Consider the following 23,399-nt stretch of genomic DNA (forward strand, 5'->3'; position numbering starts at 1 on the left):
TGAGTCCTGGCAATGACGAATCAAATATATCATATAGTTATAGGAAGATGTGGTATGAGTGCCAATGAGACAACTCTCCATCCAAGTCAAAATTTATAAAAGTAAACCATTATAGGTCAAGGTACGGCCTTCAACACGGAGCCTTAGCTCACACCGAACAGAAAGCTATAAAGGGCCCCAAAAATTACTAGTGTAAAACCATTCAACCAGTATGTTTAGCTTATAAATTGGAAATATAAGACTCGGAACCGCGATGGTACTCCGAACCGCGATGGTCACGCTGAAATGCGATGGTTTGACGCTGAAGTGCGTTTTTGGTCACGCTGAAGTGCGATGGTGGCATTTTGACGCTATCTTGTTTGTAACTACGCCGAAGTGCGATGGATTACATAAACTATATTTTCGATGTCGATGAAAAAGTCAATTTGTTAAAAGCAGCTTTTCATGTTTAAGTAAATCATCAAGAATATTAACCCGTTTAATTAAACACAGTCATGATAAATATGGAATGTTTTTGCATACTAGTATTCGACATGAATACAACTTGTAAACAGATTTTAATACTGGAAAAGGGAAATAATTAGAAGACAGGGGAAATTTAGATAATTTAGATCCTGTTTCGAAATCTACAGAAGTTTCGTTTTTTATGTACTATGGAGCTTCGAATTCTCAAACTACAAATTGGATCCGCAGAGAGACTTTCCGTATTATGATATTACGGTAAACGTGGAACTCACGAGGCCTGAGAGCTGAGATTACGTTAAGATAAACTGTTAAAGCAGAATAATGTCCCCATGCAGCAAATTTAAAGAGAACGATCTCTCATTTTGTATGAAACTGTAACTAGTGACATTTATAGACCATCGCACTTCAGCGAACAGACCATCGCACTTCTGCGAAGACCATTGCACTTCAGCGTGACCATCGCACTTCAGCGTCCCCATCGCACCTCCGACTCCTACATATATACTTACTGGTTTCAGGGAGACGTCGGTACATGTCAAAGTTTAATGAACAGCACTCATTATATATCATCTAGGATATATTTTCGGTACTTAAACGAAAGAGTGTATGTCAAAAAAATAGAAAACTAATATAGCAGCATATAAACGTCTATTCATACATTTATAAATATGATTACATCAAACGAATGTCGCGTCAGGGTAATTATAGTGGTATCAACCTCCTCATTTTACAGAAACTGCATAAAAATAACTCATTAAAGAGGACAGATATAATTCAGAGATAATGAATACGAGAATGAGACAATAACTATACGACAAAAATAATTCACTAGTAAATAAATTTTAGTCTTAAACTGTCATTTTTATCTAAGCATCATCTAAAAAGTATGAAAAATAAATAGGCAGGTCATGGTCAGTCTTTTAGTCAATTTATCAACATATGGTACCATTGTTTCATTGAGATGCAATAACTTCACATTCAATGGTGAACACTATCTCCAGGTTAACGTGGAACAGAGATATGGCCCCGTCCTATGCAAATATTTTCAATTGCAAATTGGAACAGCAAACTCTCAACATTTCTCTTTATAAATCTCTCTCTTGGTTCATATTCATCAACGATATTGACATGAAGTGGGATAATACTAAACAAGAACTTAATGTATTCTTTCAACATGCCAATGATGCCCATCCCTCAATAATGTTCTCTTATGAAATCTCTATGATCATATTTTTTTGTTCTTGACACTGCTACACAAGTGAAGGATGGGATTTTATTACAGATCTATGGTCAGCCATTCGGGCAAAATTGAACAAAACTTTAAATACAGACATCAAAACCAAAAACAGACTGAAAAAACGAAAACAGATATAATAAATGCACAAACAGACGTTAAAAAATTAAAAACAGAGGTCAAAAACGAAAACAGACGTCAAGAACGATAGTTTTCACTGGAAAAAAAAACGCTGAAAATATCATAAGTGCTTATTTAAGACTTGAATGCTTCATTTTGTAGTTTTATTGGTATATGAAAAATTTAACCGAAGTACAATCCGAATGAAGCGCGGAAGCGATTCGATAATAAAACAGATCAAAGCTTTGACACTGAACTCGATAAAACTATACATACGAAGACATAGTCAATGCTTAAAACTTTTTTAAAGGCCAAGTAACCGTAAACGGGTCTTTAGTCAATTTTTGCATACAGCTGCGGTATGTTAAACTTGAACTGAAAATCAAACAAATAATGCATTTAAATCTTTTTTTTCTTTACCGAGAACCAAAATCTATTTTGAAAGAACTCATTCAATTATATTTTAGAAAATAAAAGAGATAAATGCATTATTTTGTCAATTTTCAGGTATAGTTCAGCGTGCCAAAGTTGCATGCAAAATTTTACCATAATCTTTGACATAGCCCATTTACTGTACCTTGACCTTAATTTTTATCCTGAAACCAGGAAAATACCAGATACATCATGCATTTCGCTATGAAAAAAAAAATATTTGTCATATCAATTTTGGGATATTCTGGTTAGTCAATTATCAAGTTTTGCGTTTTTATTTGAACGGTTAAACACCACTTTGAAACATTCCACTAATTCCATGTTATGTAATTGATTCCAATAGTATATTATGGTGGACGTTCTCTATCCACCCACAAAATATATTATTTCTTAAACCAAAGGCTCATTTTTCCAAATGTATCACTAAATACTGATACAAGATAAAATCATTATCAATTATCAATTATCACCAATGACAACAGTTTTCCGCTATGACGTATTTGGAATTGATTTCTGTCACCATATCGATTCTTTCTTGGAGAAGTGACGGAAGCAAAGTAATCAATTCTCTTTCTGAAAGCCAGCGCCATTACAAAAACAAAACAGCCTGGACATTAGATACTGTCTTCAAAATCAAGAGCTTTTTCTTCACAGGGGTAAGTTTAGTCTTTTACCATGTGCTAGTTAGTTTCAAAACAAACAATAATAATTTACTTTTTTAATTTAAAACGTAAAGCTAAAGAAAAATGCTGTTAAAAGACTTAATTATAATTCTGACTAGATAAATATAATAAAGGATAACATCTTACCCATTTTACCATGACTTTTTGCCATTTCTACAAAAAGCTTAATTCTACAATTTAGATTCACTATAAACTATTTGACATTTGGCTTATTTCAATTAAGAATGTCTTGTATGGAATTGAAATCGATTTATCAGAGAGAAAGTGGAAAGTAAGCTCCACAAAATGAAATTATTGATTGCAAGATGCACGCAATATTCTGATTACTCAGCAAGATAATACAATTACATCTATTAAACAACACGTTTAAACATCCTACTGGAAGTTTCTTCTTGCAATAAAGTTAAACTTCATTGGATGTTGATCCTGGAACCATATCTCACATCGGATTAAGAGAGAATTTTAAAGACCGATGGATGAGGGTCTGGATGGGGGTCCTTCATTTCTTTGTTCTTTAATTTTTTTTAATCTTTTTTCTCTATTCATTATTTATTTTGACCATTTTTCTCTGCTCTTTATTTTTTTGCCCTTTATTCTGCACCTTTTGTCCATTATTCTCCATCAATTAAACCCCATCCAGACCCTCATGGATGTTCTCTCAAGCAACAGGTTGCATGAACTGTAATTAAAGTTATTTTTCAGTGATATTTTTAAATGCGGCATAACGTCTGCAGAACGGTAGTGTCGATTCACACTCGGTGTTTAAATAGTTAAGAGAGAATATTTATCTAGTTTAAATTTTGTTTTGCTTGTATTAGTATCTGTGAACGATTACAATCCTTGCAGGCTTAAACATGCTGCCCATTATTTTCGCCCTGTCAATGACAGTATATACCGCACAAGGTGCCAGCTATTCCGACCTCCTCCTCAATGATCTTTCTCAGCTCTATCAGCTTCAACAACCTGAATCAGGTGGACGATATGGTTACTATGACGACGAACTAGTTGGGAGGAGTATGCCTGATGATTGGACCTTAAACATGGATGACCCAAATCTATTCAGCAGAGCATCAATTAGGGACCCAGAATTAATAGAACAGTTGCCTAGCCTATGGGGATACCAGTCCGTGTCTGGTGAGTATAAGTTTTAGTATAAATATCGCATGATATCATTCAGCTCATGTCATCAGAATTCTATATTTTATGACAAAAGAACGTGGTCGAGCAACAAAAAATAGAGATTTAAAAGAATGGTCTAAAACTTACATTTTGAAAGATTTTTTTCTCTCAATTTGAGTGTAAAAATTGAATCAAATTAGTATAGAATTTATAAAATTTAGCTCTTTAAAAGCATTATTCAGCCAACGCTACAGAAGTGCGTGATCATTATACTTGTAAGATCAAAGTTTACCCATTACATTTTTTTTTTTAAATTTCTAAGGTGTAAATTTTAACAATGACATGTCATATTTCATTTTCGCGAGTCATTTTGCAATAAGATCAATTGAGAGAATAACCGTTTAAGAAAACGTTCTGTTTTGTAACAGTGTTCTTGCATCATATACGTACTCTCCGCTTCAAATGGTATGTCCCTACAGTGGTTCAGACTTAATAATGAGCTAACAAATTTGATTTCATTTATGATTTAAAGATTTTGAATTTTTTTTAAGGTGGAACAGGAGGTGGAAAAGAAAATCCTAAACAAGTAAAAACTGACAAAGTTCTTCCTGCTTACTGTAACCCACCAAATCCTTGCCCTGTTGGATACACAGGTAAGACACTCCTTCCTGCTTACTGTAACCCACCAAATCCTTGCCCTGTTGGATACACAGGTAAGACACTCCTTCCTGCTTACTGTAACCCACCAAATCCTTGCCCTGTTGGATACACAGGTAAGACACACTTACCGTAAGTGCATGTTAATACTCACAGTGTTAGACCCAGTTCGAAACGTAAACAAAATTGTTCATTCTTAATACAATTCGCTAAATACTTGAAGAATAGAGTGCCAGAGTTAAAACATGCAGGCAAAACTGAAGAGTTTTTTTTTCAAGGTAAAATTGTTTCACGAGTAATTAATGACCGGACAAAATCCATTTGTGGATTCACAGCGCAATCCCTTTCCTTGGATTTTTTTTTTCAAATTAGGCCGAACCCCTCCCCCTTTTCTAGTTAGAACAGCCATATAGTATCTTTCCTTTTAAAACTTCTTGATCCACTCTTGAACAAAGGAAGCGAGCAATTCAACGACAAATGACCAGGGATCAATAAGTCAATAATGCCTAGAATCGTAATAGAAAATTATGTAGGTCTATAGTTACATATTTATAAATCGATTGTGTTAAATGATTATCTATCTTTATAGCTGATGATAACTGCGTGGAAAAGTTTGAGAATTCCCTGGACAATAATCGTCGTCTGTTAAAACAACAAGACTGTCCATGCGATGCAGAACACATGTTTTCATGTCCGGCAGAAAATGACCATGAAATTAAGGAGACGGGCAACTATCCAGACTGGATGGAGCAAAACTCAAACTCAGATTTGGTAAGAAAAAAACTTATAGTTTACCTATAAAAGTTATAAAATGATGTACTGCGACTGATGCTGAAAAGAATGACAGTGGAAATACAGTATTAGATATCAGCGTTTTTTTTTTTCAAAATGGTAGCGGTATACTCTCTAGCGTTGGAATGTGATAAAATTATGAATGGAAATGGTGAATGTGTCAAAGAGACAACAATCCGACCAAAGAACAGAAAACAGCCCAAGGCCACCAATCATAGGTCTCATAGGTTCAATAGATGCCTTGGTTATAAAGTTTGACTCAAAATAACGCTTACTATCAAATTTCATTCCGTTTCATTTTGACGTTAAAAGTAGTTCGATAAGCAGGTTGGGGACCAGATAAAAACTAAGAATTTCAGGTTCATATTTTCTGTAAAGAGAATGAAAATTATCTTATGGTCTCAGTACATAAAATGATAAAAGAATGTAACTTTTATATCGTACTTATTCTGTCGCTGCATGCGACTCGCCCGGCAGTAGTCGTTGGTACCTGTATGTATAAAGGAATGAGACATTTGCCTTATCCCAGTAGGTTTGTTGAATTCAATATAATGGTGTGAGCAACCGAATCCTAAAGTCGCACATTTTGTTCGTTTAAAAACTTATTGGAACTTAAACGGACTTAATTATCTATCTCAGGTTTTGTCTTATTCTCTTCAAACTAACGTTGTGTCCTTTTTACAACAGGATAGCATGAATTTGGAGAAACGCGAGAAGAAAGGTGGCAACCAAATGAGATATAAAAGGGTTAGTCCAGTTTGTTCATATTGTCCGTTGTAGTTAGTAGGCCAACGCATTATAATTTGAGTTTTTCTTGCAAATTAGTTTGTATCTGTTCTCATTTTGCTTGCTGTCAGTCTTTTCTGCATATTTTCTATGGCTGTGTTTTTATTTTTCTTACAGTTTCTTATTCTATTCTTAACAGTTTGTGGCCCTTCAAAAAATGTTTTTACTCCGTTTCCCTCTCATCGGCCACCAAACTTTGTTCTTTTTTCGTATTACTATCAGTTAAACTGTTATGGATAATATCCATTAAAATGAGAAATATATGTCTTCCTGTCTTCCTGTCTATATATTCAAAATCTGAATTATGGCATGAGAATTTTCAAATTTATTTATTATGACCTTAGGGGACGACCATTTGAGATTCCTATAGGGAAGGGGGAGGCGCAGGAGGATTTTAAGAATTAACATTCTGGCCTTTTAAGAATCTTGATCAAGACGGGGTGAAAAATCAATATTCTACAATACTAAATGCAAACATTTGGCGGAAATTATTGTTTACAAAGTAGAAAAAAATAAGCGAGCTTCTTGCAAATGATGAAAATGAATATTCCGTTGCAAGATAAATTCACCTGTCCACCCTTCCGAATATCAAATGGTCGTCCCTTATATGGTATTTTATCATGATTTCCGAATATCAAATGGTCGTCCCTTTACTGGTATTTAACCATATTTGCGAATATCAAATGGTCGTCTCCTTACTAATATCTATCAAATGAGATACTTTTGTTACTGTATATATATTGCTTGATATTCGTGTGTGTGTAATGCACTTTTTTAGTAGTTGTTTAGCCTTAATTTAACGTAAAGCTTTCTTCTGTTGTAGTTTACTGAAAAATTCTGGCATGTTTCATTTTTAATCTGTTTGCATAAAATAATAACAATTCAGTGTCTGTCTATAGCGTTGAACATTTCATCATACTTTGACATCAAAATAGGTATTTGCTTGAACTTTTTGAAGATCAAGTAACCGTTTTTTGTTTCGTGTGTTTGTTTTTTTATTTATTTGTCTGCTTGTTTTTAGTTTCATTTTACAAATGTTGTTCGTGTTCTAGTAGGTTGTTACGTTCAGCCAGAAACGTATGATACCATTGGGGAACTATAGTAGGTCAAATCGAGCAATATGACGCGGCCTTCAATGTTTAATTGAAAATGTTGAAGTATGTAAATCAAATTTTTGACACATTGAAATCTCCATAAATATTTAGAGACGACCTGCAATATTCGATTAAGAAATAATTCATATTTACATTTTATTGCATTCTTATTGTATAATTCTTTCTGTGACTACATTGAAATTTCAACAGTTTTTTTTTTTCGTTTTTTACTTTGTTTGTTGAAGAAATCTATTCAGTTCCTTAACCTTTTAATTCATATTTGGAACAATTCTGAATGGAGTCGCTAATCTCTGATATTATAGTATGCCTCTGCTTCAGCAAAGCCAAAGAATCAGAAAAGTGGCGCCAGAGACTTTTGGCTGTAAGGTTGGATTAGATATTAGCAGCTTGAAAATATTTTCAGGCGTACACTCAATATTTGAACACAGAATCTGAGAAAGAACTGTTATTTTAAAGCACGTATTGAAATACCGTTTAAATTTCATTATCTGATCAAGAGTAGTTTACAGGCACTTGTCTCTGAATTTCTTTTACCAATAAACCTTTATAAATATAACACAAGATACTCAACTTGCATTTTCGTGTTATATAAAGGTATGTATGTATTTTTTTCAGAGACAAGGTAAGAATAGAGAGACATCATATATAAACTACTATTATTGTAAAAATAATCCGGATAAGAGCAAGAGCACATTAAATAAGTAAAATGATTCAAAATATTAAGTTATATTTAGTAAAATAAATTAAAACGCTGAACAGTATATAGAAAAAGGGGGTTCATTCCCCAAGCGCCAATTCAATCACATGATTACGAACAAGAAACAACTTGTACAAACTTACAATCAGAACGAGTGAGGAAGGATTTCAATTGTATTTTTAAATGCAGTGTGTTCTATGTTGAATTGAAGACAGTTTAAAAAGGCAATGATACTGCAATACTAACCAACCTTTGGCGCATATAGTTCTCTAACTGTTTTCTTTTAATTGTCTTTACCGAAAGTAATGACATATTTTAAGATATGAATTAAAATTGAGAATGGATGTATATCAAATATTTATATTTTCTACTTTCAGGACAATGAACGCATTATGGATATACTCCAATCGAAACTTGAGAAATTGAAGAACAACCCCTATTTTAACGGACCCCATAGAGAGGTTGCAGCCAAAAAGGGCGATCCCCTAATGATTAAACACTGAGTTGTCTGGACATAAAACCAACGGTTTTAATGTTTGCTTAAATTATGTTGCTTATTGTTCGTATATCTTAACTGATCTATTATTAGACGAGAATTTAAAAAAATCTAGAGATGCAAACTTAAAGAACAAGTAAAGGCATACTTTTTCTAAATATAGCATCAGGGTCATGGTAAAGGGGGTCTGTTACAATTGTAGTTTTCTTCTTGTCCGTGAATGTTACAAGAAAAGTGTATTGATAAAAATTAGTGTGTGGACATTTTTTCTGTTTTGTAAATGATTGTTATTCAATTCAATTAAGTTAATTAAAGAATTAGCCAAGAAAATAGGACACTGCAGCAAACCACCAACTTTGAATGGATATTTCAAGACCAAAAGATATGTTTGTTTGCACATCAAATATATCTATATAACACTTATGAGTATAAGTTCCTTTTTCATTTATATGTATGGAATCATTATATTTTTGCCGAATCGAATGCTCACAATGAACGAAGAGAATTTTTAAAGCTCCGAGTCCTTATAAAAGTAACATAGATTTTTTTATCTACAAAAAATATTGAGACAACTCGAAATGTTCCACCAAAGTTATTTACATTAATCTCGATTCAATTGTATCCATGCCGCAAATACACAATATGTATGACAATATTAAAACTGTGACCAACGATTCCTAATTCCATAGCTTTTACACTACATTGTTTTCAAATATTTTATTGAGAGTACTTAACGGTTCTATTTTACAAAGTCTATCAATTGTTGGTTTTTGAATAAAATATATTTACGTTTTTTTAGTTGTTTTCCATTTTGTGCTGAAATATGACGTTTGCTCATAGGCACTTGTCTCTGAAAAAAATTCCTATATACCTTAATATAACACAGGAAATTATTTTTCCGAGACAAGTGCCTGTGTGTTTGCTTTATCGATGCGAGTGTGTCAGGTGTGAGTTTTTGTCAACTTGAAAAAGCAGACTATTATCGAAAGTCAATGAAGATGTTTTTTGATTTAAAATCCAAAATCTGAAGAAAACTTTGTAAATACATACATAAAACGTATGTGGTTGACTGCCAAAATCTGATGGGCCTAACTAAACAGACCTAAAACTAGCCAGGGGGTATCCTGGGACCCTTGCCCTTGCCCAACCTACTCATCGCTTCTTCTGTCGGGCTGTGAGCCAGGCTTGTTAGAGGAACGAGTTGCTGTCGATAAAAAAAAATCAAATAGTGGCTTGGGCTAAAACATGTGGTGTACACCGCATTTAGATATACCACTGAAAGTCCAATATTTAATTAAAATCAATATAACTATAGTGTATAATCGGTAACTCGTTCTCAAGATCAATTTAAATTAGAAATCAAATTATATTTATAGCTAGTTTTTCTGTTTTCAACTGATACAACCGCTAAAAAAATCGCCGTAAGTCCAATAAAGAAACATGGATTCTTCAAAAAGGAGCGAACCATACCATTTAGTAAGCAATACAAGATCACGGGATGACAAAATGTGAAACAATTATAAAAGAAAACGATCGGCATAATATAAACTACAACAACACACGAAAAACAATTGTGACAGACAGCAGCCAACGACAATCACTGTATTATAGGCATGCGTCAGGCACATAAAGAATATGGCGAAGGTAAGGTATGCGTCAAAGCATCCTTTTAAGACCCGCTCATCCAAAAAAAAAAATCTGATGCGAAAAAAAAACAGTTGTAGGCCTTTAAATCTCAAATATAATTGTAGTCACGGTTTCTGATTTCAGATTTTGGCATTAGGCTCACTTTGTCCAGTTTAATCGTGAAATGGCTCTTGGTTGTAAATGTCTTGTATGATAGGTCGTTATGAAAGTCAGTACTTGGATCTTTTGGAGACATATTTTGTTCATGTTTGGACGTCTATTATTCCTCCTTGCACCCCATTGTCCACATCAAATCAAATCTTTAAATCATAAGTAATCACGGTCAAGTTCAAGATGCAGTGTTCATAAAAACAGAATCCAAACCACAATTCACAAAACACAACATGAAAAAACTAAAGACTTAACAACAAGAACCTACCAAAACTCCGCGGGTAATCTCAAGTTCTCCGGAAGGGTAAGCAGATCCTGCTTAACATGTGGCACTCGTCGTGTTGCTCATGTAAGTACAAACCCGGTGATAAGTCTAATTCGGTAGTTCACATTTGAGGAAAAGAGGACGGGATTGTGGTTGCAACAATTGGAACATATCCGTCTTCATCTGTGAAACATATTCAATAACGGTCAACCAACCCGTGTTGGCGTCCGTAAAATTTCGAAGGAATGATTTCAACTTTAACACTTGGAACTCTTTTGTCGTAAAGTTTTGTTCTCAACCGACCATCATTTTCAATTTTAGATGTACGTCGGACTCAAGATACGAAGCAGATTTAACTGTATCTGTTGTATCCTTTATTTTAAGTTCGATGGGATAGATGCGTTCAACATAGTCACCAAACTTTGAATTATTTAGCGAGAGGACCTCATCTTTATAGCGGAACGTGACGTTGAAGGATAATGATAGCTTCTGTTCATTCTTCCTAAGAAGTTCCTGTATAAAGTCAGCCTCATATCATTAAAGGAACAAATCGGCAAGAAGAGGAGCACAGTTGGTTCCCATGGGAATGCGGATTGTTTGTTGAAAACGCGTCCTCCAAACGTAACAAATATGTTGTCAATCAAGAAATCAAGGATCTCGATAGAAACTGAAAGAAGACGGGCATGCAGATCTTTCAATTATTCTATACACCGAATATAGTGGACCTACCTTGAGAAATGGATATAATCACAATAATAAGGAAATCTTAACATTGACAAATGAACCCTGAAAACGAGTTGATAAGGTCAGATAAATCCTGTAGGACGAACGTTTAAACCATTACTTGGAATTATTCCAAACCGCAAATATAGCTAGCTATTGCTGAACCCAGAGTCAATACTCAAAGTCAGAGGAATATCAATGAACATGTATACCTTGCAATGATTTTATATATAATAAATGAAGTTGTCATAGTACTTCTAATAGCTGAAAAGATCAATTGATAAAAATATAGTTTTAATGTCAATGAACTATAAAAATGAAGTCAAGGAGAAGACAAATGCCAGATGGAACATTAAACCATAAATCATTTATATACAAGATATGGATTAACATCACCAGAAAAAATATAATATAAGACGGAACGGCAACTCCATTTGATGACCACATAATTCATAAGGAGTCGATTGGATAAATATATTTAAAACTTCTACAGCAAAAAAAAAAACAATCAATCAGAAAGAACTTTATTTAAACATTTACAGTAAATTTTGAGATGTACAACATCAGTTTTGGTATAGTAAATTTTGAGATTTACAACATAGGTTTTAGTATATATAATTAAAACATTACAATATAAGTACATTGTAAATAGCTTGTACATGACGCATAAAATATAATATCACATTGATAATGCATCACTTAAGGAGGTTGACCTTGGGTAAGGGACATGACTCTTAAAAATCACTGGAGCGTTTGTGTCAGCCATTTTCTTTAATGAATTTTAAGCTTCTATATAACACAGATTCTTATAATTCTTTTTCACATGAATGCTTAAAACACATTTATGAAACTGCCTGTTACAAACACAGTTCTGATTTTACAGTGTTCTCTCTCATACCAAGCAAATTCCGAAACAGTGGTAAGTTCTGCGCACTGACATATACATGAAATTTAGTGTAGCAACAAAATCACTGTTGTAGAGTTTGCAAACCAAGGTCTAACGCCTTAAGGCCACACAACTAATTTAGATTCTCAACATCTCCCCCACAGATAGATTTCTTCAATTTCATTGTTTATTTTCAAAAAATTCTCTATCCTCATAAAAATATTATTGAAAATCAACATCACAAAAAAAATATTCAGCTATATAAAAGCCAGAAGATGAGAAACCCAAATCTATAATTATACATGGCCTCCACAATCTGGCAACACAATTCCATTCATTCTGAATCTTTCATACAAAAATAAGACTTTCGTTTACATGGCTACATGAAAATTGATCGTAACTGTTTATCTTGTTGAGGATGATCATTCTGGTACAACAAGTGATTTTGAAACATTTTTTTCCAATATGGATGCATAAACAGATGTTTAATTCAAATTTATTTATTTCTTTCTTCTTTTTTTTTTTTTAATGTTTCCTGATTTACAAAGCTTTTACTTAGCTAAAACGAAATAACCTTGCCAGTTACTAATTGTTGAAAATGAAAAAACAAAAGTATCACTATTGCACAATTATTACAAAGCAAAATTCTAAATTATATATACTAATAAATAAAAAAAAACTGGTCCCAGCAGAAGTTTGGTCTGTCTACATTGAGCTTATGGACTTGATAGTCCAAAATATCTGGTCCCAGTAGAAACTTAGGTCAGCCTACATTGAGCTTACAGACTTGATTGTCCAATAAAATTGGTAACTTACAGGTAATGCAAATGAAAATTTAGATTGTGTCATGAAAATATCATTGACAGAGTGAAAAAAAAGGTTTTCAATATAGTCTACCATACAGTTCAACATATTTCATAATTACACTGTGTTTAAAAGTACCACTGAAAGTTCATTACAAAATCAATGTAAATGGTTGTACTTTAGTTATTTGCTTTCAAAGTGTTTGCATTTGCAGATGTCCAATTGAGCTTGATAACATCTTTTACCTACACTAAAAACAGTTTAATTCAAACTGTTAGAATGAGTGACAATGAATGAAATACAAATATATGTAAATTGGTCTGAATCGAGTAATAAATTTTCAATGGTATATTTAAACTTGGTGTAATAAGTCTGATTAATATGGAAAATCTTAATGACAATGCATTTGATTTTCCGAGCAGATGGAAAGAATGACAAAAAAAAAACGATTCTGATTTTTGTTGGTTAATACATGAAATATCTCCCAACCACAAAAATTAGGAAAGACTCATACTGATTAGGAAATGTTCACTTAAAAGAAAAGTATTGCACATAGATCAACTGTTTTGCAGTAATTGCATATGTACAACTGGCCTGCATATATTCTAAGCTGCATAGTTTATTTACAAAGATGGGACAAAAGTTTACATTTTTACAAATTTTTATATCTAGTCCTATGAGATTGCATGCTTATATGATTTTTCTTTCTATCTAGAACCCAACAAGTTGTAGTTGTAGACCCCATTTCAAGTTTAGATAAAGAGTTCCAGTCTCTCTCCTTACTAATTTATTTTAAAAGACTGAAGGTGGATTATCAAAAAATATTGAAAGAGTTAGTGTTTTATTGGTATGGAATGGAGAACAATAGAAAGATTCAGCATTCACTTGATTTAAAGAAAAGACAACTTGGCTTTTAATCCATGGTGATGAAATCTTCAGAATATCACTGCAGAGAATGGTTGTACTGAATTCAAAGATTCACTTTGAAATAATATAAAACTAAAAATAAAGTTCACATAACAGAAGGCACAGTTCATCCTTGTTCTTCAGCTTTTTATATATTTTTTTCCCCAGCTTACACAAACACATGCTTTATTAACTTCTCTGTCTTAAGAGAATTTCTTTCCTATACAGTGATAAGGACATTGGATAAAAAAGTGTCTATAGCTGTCCACAGATTGTTGAATGAACTGATGTCCTGAGCGTACTAGTTATTTGATCCATGATCACCTTTAATTACAAGCAATAAACTGATAGTTTCTGGTTCTTGTTCATGACAATAAAGACATCATAACAACATAAACTGGATGTAATTAGGGATGTCTAGCTGACAACAACAAAGGGATGTCTAGCTGACAACAACAACATTGTTTTCTATACCCTCTGCATCATTTTTGGTTGGCTGAAATGGAAAATAAAAATTAATTTATTTGCACCTCTGACTGATAATAAGGCAACAACTATGTCAAAATTCTGGGAAACTCAGTATTTATTCTATTGTTATACTTTCTCTTTTATCTGTTTATAAAAAGAACAAAAAATTGTTTAAAATGAAACAAGGGAACTGGTTCACACTTTTGCATGAGAAACTATTTGAAGAAGAGTTCAGCCATGTATAAAAGAGGGTCAAGATGCCAGAGGGACAGTCAAACTCATAGATCGAAAATAAACTGACAACGCCATGGCTAAAAAATAAAAAGACAAACAGACAAATAATAGTACACAAGACACAACATAGAAAACTAAAGACTAAGCAACATGAACCCCACCAATAACTGGGGGTGATATCAGGTGCTCCAGAAGGGTAAGCAGATCCTGCTCCACATGTGGCACCCGTTGTGTTGCTCATGTTATTACAAATCCGGTAAATAGTCTAATTTGGTAGGTCAAATATACCAGTGAAAGTTTATTATCTAATTTTAAAACTACATAACTGTTCTCTTTTCTTTGCTGTCTTCTTACTCAGGTGTTGTTTTTCCCAAGGGGTTGCTGGCTCATTAACATATAGAAGGGAGGAAGGACCTTTTTCTATATGTCTGGATAAGGCCTTTATTTTTGCTGGAATTCGGGATTGGACCTTTATTTTCGTAGTAATTCTGAATTTACTCTTAGCAGGACTCAGGATTTAATGATTATTTTATCGGGATCTGGGAAAGAATGCTTTTTGTTGTAAGGAATTCGGGATGACACCCCCTCCAACAACCCCTCCATATACTCCACATCTCCTTTTGTTCATATTTAATCAAGACTGTTTTTCTGGTCATGTTTCTTTTTTTTATCATTCCTTTTGCTTTGTATAAAAATGTTTTGCACTTTGATAAATAGCAGACAGTTAGACTAATTCATAAAATTGATAACTGATTTTTTTTGGTGGCTCGTGTATGGCTTGATTTTCTTACTCTATCAACTAGAATAAAAGCAATGTCTACACTATGATTAAAATAATAAAATACCTGATTTTTATTTATGACCCAGTTTTCATCCACAATATACTTAAATAAATATTCTCCAGCTGGTAAATCAACAGAAACAATAAAGACATCATTCCTAAAAACAAAATTTCAAATATGTTCACCAATTATTTTTGAAATGAATATACTATGCTAATTTATTAAGAAAATATCAATTGTACAGAAATTCAACTATTTAATCTTAAACTAGGCAAAAATCAAGTCATGGAAAGTTTCAATGACTTCTATAGAGAAAATTAGAATGCAGTAATGGGAGGTAACTCTGTCAAAACTTTGATTATAGTACTAAGTGCTTGTACTGATTTTCATTTCAATTTTTTTATTTGACTGTTGGAGATTAAAATAAAATGCTCCGCTGGGCGCAGCTTGATACGACCGCAGAGGTCGAACCCTGAACAGTTGGGGCAAGTATGGACACAACATTCAAGCTTGATACAGCACTGAATTTGGATTGTGATTAAATATTTGACACAGCATAGGTTTCTGACACAGAATGAATGTGGTCTAAGAACTTAAAATTTTTAAATTTACCTATTCAAACCATATCATTATTATTTGCTTTTATATATAAATCAGAAATAACCAATTTAAAATGGAAAATTTTAAGGAAAAAAAAGGGGGAAAAAAATCCCCCCGCCCCCAATTTTTGTTAAACCCCCTTATGTTTCATCACCCCCAAACTCAATCCAAGCCTTCCCTTTGTGGTATGGTACCTTGCAGTACAATTTCAGAGAGATCCATACACTTGAACACAAGTTATTGTCTGGAAACTAGAAAAATGATTGTTTTTTGGCCCCTTTTTGGCCTCAAATTCCTAAACGTTTAGGACAATTACCCCGAAACTCAAACCCAGCTTTCCCTTTGTGATATGGAACCTTGTAGTACAATTTCATAAAGATCCATACACTTACACACAAGTTATTGTCCGGAAACTAGAAAAATGCTTGTTTTTTGCCCCTTTTTGGCCCCTAATTCCTAAACGATTTAGGCAATTACCCCTAAACTCATTTCCAGCTTCCCTTTGTGGTATGGTACCTTGCAGTACAATTTCAGAGAGATCCATACACTTGAACACAAGTTATTGTCTTGAAACTAGAAAAATGCTTGTTTTTTGGCCCCTTTTTGGCCTCAAATTCCTAAATGTTTAGGGCAATTACCCGGTACCCCAAAATCAATCCCAGCCTTCCCTTTGTGGTATGGTACCTTGCAGTACAATTTCAGAGAGATCCATACACTTGAACACAAGTTATTCTCTGGAAACTAGAAAAATGCTTATTTTTGGCCCCTTATTCCCAAACGTTTTGGGCAATTACCCCTAAACTCAATTCCAGCTTTCCCTTTGTGATATGGAACCTTGTAGAACAATTTCATAAAGATCCATACACTTACACACAAGTTATTGTCCGGAAACTAGAAAAATGCTTGTTTTTTGCCCCTTTTTGGCCCCTTATTCCTAAAATTTTGAGGCAATTACCCCCAAAATCAATCCCAGCCTTCCATTTGTGGTATGGTACATTGCAGTATAATTTCAAAGAGATTGATACACTAACACACAAGTTATTGTCATGAAACTAGAAAAATGCTTGTTTTTTGCCCCTTTTTTGGCCCCCTAATTCCTAAAATTTTGAGGCAATTACCCCCAAAATCAATCCCATCATTCCCTTTGTGATATGGAACCTTGTTGTACAATGTCAGAGAGATCCATACACTAACACACAAGTTATGTCTGGAAGTTACAAAAATGCCTATTTTTGGCCCCTTTTTGGCCCCTAATTCCTTAACTGTTGGTACCATAACCCCCAAAATCCCAACCTTCCTTTTGTGGTATTGAACCTTATGGTAAAATTTCATAGAGATCCAATCACTTAAACTAAAGTTAGAGTGCGAAAACCAATGTGTCTTCGGACGATGACGACGACGACGACGCCAACGTCATACCAATATACGACCGCAAATTTTTTTTGCGGTCGTATAAAAAAGGATTGAGATTTTAGAAATCCTGAATTGTTTCCCATTAATTTTGATGAACTAAGTCTTCAAACTGAAATCTTGAATTGTATAGCATTAACTATACTAGTCAACAAAAGTAAAGATACACAAGTTTGAACTCAAATTTATCATGAAATATAATAAATAGGAAAAACTGTTAAATTATACTATGACAAACATTCATTTGCAAAGCATATGCATATGATTAAAAGAATCTGACCAAATTGGAAAGTGAGAAAAAATCGTGTTATTGAACACAGGGGTCAAATTTATTTTGCGGAAAATGATGACAAAAGTCGGCACTTAATTTCGAAGATGAGAATTAAGTATTCAAATATCTGCAAAGGCATTCAAAATTTTAAGCAGACCATGTTTAAGTTTAAAGTTTTAAGTTCTAATATAGATTTGGTGAAAATATGATTTTTGAAATAACAAAAATTACAAAAAAAATAATTCGCCTATTTGCCTTAAATCAATGGTTTTGATAAGAAAAGAACACTCTGTAAATATTAGACCAATTGGGCAATTATTTACCTTGGTACAGTGTATCCAATTTCATTATTTATGGAAAATACATTGCCTTGTATCGTTTCTTTTGTTGACTAGTATATTATAAACTTACACTTTCTCTAGTGATATTTGTTCTTTCCAGTCATTAAATGTTCCTGCTACTTTAACAATCTCTCCAGCATCCTCCCATTTAAATTCTGTTGATACTTTAGTTTCCTGAAATATACAAAATATTTCCCTAATTTTTAAAAAGGTTTACCACTAGAAAAAAAAAAATTAAAACAATACTGTGAAAGTATTTTGGGAATCTTTTTTCGTTGTTAAGAAGTATGAGATAAAAGTAGAACCAATTTGATGATTTGGATTGTTTCCCTTGTCAAATGTTGCTAATCCAGAAAATGCTCTAAAATTAAATTAGAATTATTTTTAAAAAGTATTATCGTTTTTCTGACTGTTTTTGAATTCCAAAAATCTAAAAAATAATAGCTCTCTAAGACATTTAGAAATATTTCTATTAGTCTAACCTGAGCATAAATTATTTTTGTTTTTATTGCTTCTTTGTTTTTTAAGTAAACCCTTTTGACCATTGTACATTGTTTCCTTGCTTTCATTTCTTTCAAAACTTCCATAGAGATCTCTTAGAGCTTTACAAGGGAGTATATTGTGCTCATTCAAGGTTACATGTATGTTGACCTTCACTTAGTAGATTTTTGCATCACCCTAAGTTTTTTTTGGGGTTGTCCCTACTTCACCATACTTTCCTAATTTTATATCAACTAAATTCTGATTTAGAAGATGAATAGAATATAAAATTCCTATGCTTACAGAAGAGTATGAGTATTTATTCCTTGTTGAAGATATTAGAAATACATGTACATGTACCTACATAATTTTGTTCTACCTCCTGTATATGTTTTCAGGTTAATGTACTGGTAGTAGCTGGGACTAATATCCATGTATTAGTCCCTGGTAGTAGCTGGGACCAATATTCATGTATTAGTCCCAGGTAGTAGCTGGGACTAATATCCATGTATTAGTCCCAGGTAGTAGCTGGGACCAATATCCATGTATTAGATCCTGGTAGTAGCTGGGACCAATATCCATGTATTAGTCCCTGGTAGTAGCTGGGACCAATATTCATGTATTAGTCCCTGGTAGTAGCTGGGACCAATATTCATGTATTAGTCCCAGGTAGTAGCTGGGACTAATATCCATGTATTAGTCCCAGGTAGTAGCTGGGGCCAATATCCATGTATTAGATCCTGGTAGTAGCTGGGACCAATATCCATGTATTAGTCCCTGGTAGTAGCTGGGACCAATATCCATGTATTAGTCCCTGGTAGTAGCTGGGACCAATATTAATGTATTAGTCCCTGGTAGTAGGTGGGACCAATATTCATGTATTAGTCCCTGGTAGTAGCTGGGACCAATATTCATGTATTAGTCCCTGGTAGTAGGTGGGACCAATATTCATGTATTAGTCCCTGGTAGTAGGTGGGACCAATATTCATGTATTAGTCCCTGGTAGTAGGTGGGACCAATATTCATGTATTAGTCCCTGGAAGTAGCTGGGACCAATATTCATGTATTAGTCCCTGGTAGTAGCTGTGTATTAGTCCCTGGTAGTAGCTGGGACCAATATTCATGTATTAGTCCCTGGTAGTAGCTGGGACCAATATTCATGTATTAGTCCCTGGTAGTAGCTGGGACCAATATTCATGTATTAGTCCCCAGGTAGTAGCTGGGACCAATATTCATGTATTAGTCCCCAGGTAGTAGCTGGGACCAATATTCATGTATTAGTCCCTGGTAGTAGCTGGGACCAATATTCATGTATTAGTCACAGGTAGTAGCTGGGACCAATATTCATGTATTAGTCCCTAGTAGTAGCTGGGACCAATATTCATGTATTAGTCCCTGGTAGTAGGTGGGACCAATATTCATGTATTAGTCCCTGGTAGTAGCTGGGACCAATATCCATGTATTAGTCCCAGGTAGTAGCTGGGACCAATATTCTTGTATTAGTCCCTAGTAGTAGCTGGGACCAATCTTCATGTATTAGATCCTGGTAGTAGCTGGGACCAATATTCATGTATTAGTCCCAGGTAGTAGCTGGGACCAATATTCATGTATTAGTCCCAGGTAGTAGCTGGGACCAATATTCATGTATTAGTCCCTGGTAGTAGGTGGGACCAATATTCATGTATTAGTCCCTGGTAGTAGGTGGGACCAATATTCATGTATGAGTCCCTGGTAGTAGGTGGGACCAATATTCATGTATGAGTCCCTGGTAGTAGCTGGGACCAATATTCATGTATTAGTCCCTTGTAGTAGCTGGGACCAATATTCATGTATTAGTCCCTGGGGTAGTAGAGTAGCGATCAAAATATTTTGTTCCAATCTTTATTTGCATGACTTTTCTTTTGTTTGTTGCCGACTTTTAAGAACCCCATTTTTTCTCTCATTTTTTGTTATATCAGAAAATCACATTTATGGTATACCGATATTCCAGTTGTTTTAAAATTTTCTCATGAAATCCAACAGGTTTTTTAAGCATTATCTAAAAGAAACAGACACAAATAAAATTAAGACAAATTGGTAAGAAGGATGATTGATTGTGATGCTTGATACAGGATTTTACAATTATTTGACAGGCTGTTACTGGGCAGTGGTGGATTCCAGAGGGGGTGTATCACTTTGATCGAAAAAATATATTTATTTTGCTTAAAACTGTCAAAAATATTTGCAACCGTTTTTGACAATTATGATCCCCTCCCTCTGACTCTGGATTCACATCTGGTGAATGAGTGACTTTAGGCCTAAAGACTAAACTAAACTTAAAATATGGCTTCGTGTTTACCTGCTGTGTCTCTTCTTTTTCTTGCTCTTTTGTTTCAGGTTCCTCTGGCTGAAAATAACAAAATCAATCAATGAAAAACTATACAGTGAAACCTATCTTAGCTGAACCCTGGAAAAAAACGAAAACTTACATAAACTTAATAACTCTTTTATCAAGGCATACAGTGAATAATTTAAAGTATATTAACCTGTGTAGACCAAACACCTGTCAAATGCAAACAAAATCTACTGTCAATTTTTTGTTTTTGTTAACACAGGTTTTACTGTATTATAAGTAAATCAAGACATTTACAACAGTACACCAGGTGGCTATTAATGTCTAGACCTGATTGTTTCAGTATTGTTTCTTCCATTACAAAGACTACCGATAATTCCCTGTGAACTCTCTGTATTGATTAGCTATCAGATATCTTTACACTTTACCAAACATCCCATAATAAATTTTCCATTTGCAATATGGTTTAATGAGCTAGCTTTGAAATTTGCAAATACAACAGATGTACAGAACACTATTATATATATATAGTAGTGTTATTGCTAGGATTTCAGGGCAGACGGGCTCAGTTTTAAAATGAAGGGCATGTTAGTGTGGTTTTTTGTCTGAAAAAGGACTACTTGAGCATGTTTTATATATAGATAAAAAATTGAAAAGAAAAAATAATAATTAAAATATTTTTGCTGAATTAATTATATTTTTATGGGTTAAATTGTAAAACAATTTCCTTAAAATGATTAGTTGTATTGGATAAATTTAATTTCCTTCAAAAAACTGCATAGGGCTGAACTATTAGGGCAGATGAGTTCACAGAAAGGGCAGAGGGAATCACAGAAAAGGAAGAGGAAATCACAGAATGGACAGAGCCTGGAGAAACCTCTATTTTGGGCTAGCTTGGACAGAGAATCACAGAATGGACAGAGCCTGGAACACCTCTATTTTGGGCTAGCTTGGATAAAGGGAATCACAGAATGGACAGAGCCTGGAGCACCTCTATTTTGGGCTAGCTTGCACAAAGGGAATCGCAGAATGGACAGAGCTTGGAGAAACCTCTATTTTTGGCTAGCTTGGACAGAGTAAATCACAGAATGGACAGAGCCTGGAACACCTCTATTTTGGTCTAGCTTTGACAGAGGGAATCACAGAATGGACAGAGCCTGGAGCACCTCAATTTTGGGCTAGCTTGGGCAGAGGGAATCACAGAATGGACAGAGCCTGGAGCACCTCTATTTTGGGCTAGCTTGGACAAAGGGAATCACAGAATGGACAGAGCCTGGAGCACCTCTATTTTGGGCTAGCTTGGACAAAGGGAATCACAGAATGGACAGAGCCTGGAGCACCTCTATTTTGGGCTAGCTTGGACAGAGGGAATCACAGAATGGACAGAGCCTGGAGCACCTCAATTTTGGGCTAGCTTGGGCAGAGGGAATCACAGAATGGACAGAGCCTGGATCACCTCTATTTTGGGCTAGCTTGGGCAGAGGGAATCACAGAATGGACAGAGCCAGGATCACCTCAATTTTGGGCTAGCTTGGGCAGAGGGAATCACAGAATGGACAGAGCCAGGATCACCTCTATTTAGGGCTAGCTTGGGCAGAGGGAATCACAGAATGGACAGAGCCTGGAGCACCTCTATTTTGGCTAGCTTTGGCAGAGGGAGTCACAGAATGGACAGAGCCTCAAGCACCTCTATTTTGGGCTAGCTTGGACACTGTATAGTATCAATTATTTCAATACAAAGATTTTCGCACACTGAATCCATTCATCAGTTTTACATTTTTCAAGCAAGTGGCCAATACTAAGTATTCCAATTGTTACAAGAGCTTTTTAAAAAAAGTGATAGCAGTTAAAATTAGAATTAGGTGGAAAATATATCTCACTTATATATCTTTTGTTTTGTTTATCAATAGCAAACACATTTATTAGTTTCAGAAGCAATATTAGGTCAAGGAAATATGTTCAGGCGCTGATTCAGATGAGGACGTGCATCCCCCCCCCCTCTCCTAATTTTTTTTTAGCTCAAATTGTAAGTGAAATTACAAAACATTTTTTGTAAAAATATGGTGCCCTTATTTTTAGTCCTCAGGGGGCGCCCCTAACATTAAATCCTGGGTCCAGGCCTGATGTTGGTAGAAGTATTAAGATTAATTCCCATGACAAAAAGATGATAAATTGACCTCATGCATTCTAAATTTCCTCAAATCCTATTATTAGAATAAGTTTACCAAATGACTCAGAATTTTGAATTACAGGAACTCTTGTCCTGTCATAAAGGTTAAAGATCAAGTAAAGTTATTATCTGTATTTGAATAACATTATTAATTATTGTTGTATAAATCAATAAGAATAAAATATTGTATTAGACCATCTGTGATGCAGCTATAGTTACTCACAATAGTTCAATCTAAGGCTAAAAATAAAACTAACTGTGTTTCAATGAATGAACATTACACAGAGAGCAAAAATATTTTTGAATATATCCTACTCCTATGAAACTACCCGAA

At 34.3% G+C, this 23,399-nt stretch overlaps 2 protein-coding genes across 6 annotated transcripts in view; one reads left to right on the plus strand and one right to left on the minus strand.

Annotated features, from left to right (window-relative positions):
* The first annotated feature begins 2,780 nt into the window (after positions 1-2,780).
* On the plus strand, positions 2,781-9,389 carry LOC127699143 (neuroendocrine protein 7B2-like). Of its 2 annotated transcripts, XM_052202894.1 has the most exons (6): positions 2,781-2,907; positions 3,781-4,068; positions 4,605-4,706; positions 5,300-5,481; positions 6,190-6,249; positions 8,478-9,389. In XM_052202894.1, exons 2-6 carry the CDS (start codon positions 3,789-3,791, stop codon positions 8,601-8,603), a joined length of 750 nt encoding a protein of 249 aa, XP_052058854.1. In that variant the 5' UTR covers positions 2,781-2,907; positions 3,781-3,788; the 3' UTR covers positions 8,604-9,389. The 2 variants fall into 2 exon arrangements, with proteins under 2 accessions (XP_052058854.1, XP_052058855.1); XM_052202895.1 differs by lacking the exon at positions 6,190-6,249.
* A 2,503-nt stretch (positions 9,390-11,892) lies between these two features.
* Positions 11,893-23,399, minus strand: part of LOC127699139 (uncharacterized) — a 29,617-nt gene continuing 18,110 nt past the window's right edge. For all 4 annotated transcript variants that reach the window (XM_052202887.1, XM_052202886.1, XM_052202888.1 and 1 more), the window contains exons 4-7: positions 20,902-20,949; positions 18,154-18,257; positions 15,525-15,618; positions 11,893-14,473 (exon numbers count right to left, since the gene is read on the minus strand). In XM_052202887.1, the coding sequence (XP_052058847.1) occupies positions 14,420-14,473; positions 15,525-15,618; positions 18,154-18,257; positions 20,902-20,949 (300 nt within the window). In that variant the 3' untranslated portion in view covers positions 11,893-14,419. The remainder of the gene's footprint in view (positions 14,474-15,524; positions 15,619-18,153; positions 18,258-20,901; positions 20,950-23,399) is intronic.

The sequence above is a fragment of the Mytilus californianus genome, unplaced genomic scaffold (assembly GCF_021869535.1).
Source record: "Mytilus californianus isolate M0D057914Y unplaced genomic scaffold, xbMytCali1.0.p SCAF_4, whole genome shotgun sequence".
Classification (NCBI taxonomy): Eukaryota; Metazoa; Mollusca; class Bivalvia; order Mytilida; family Mytilidae; genus Mytilus; species Mytilus californianus.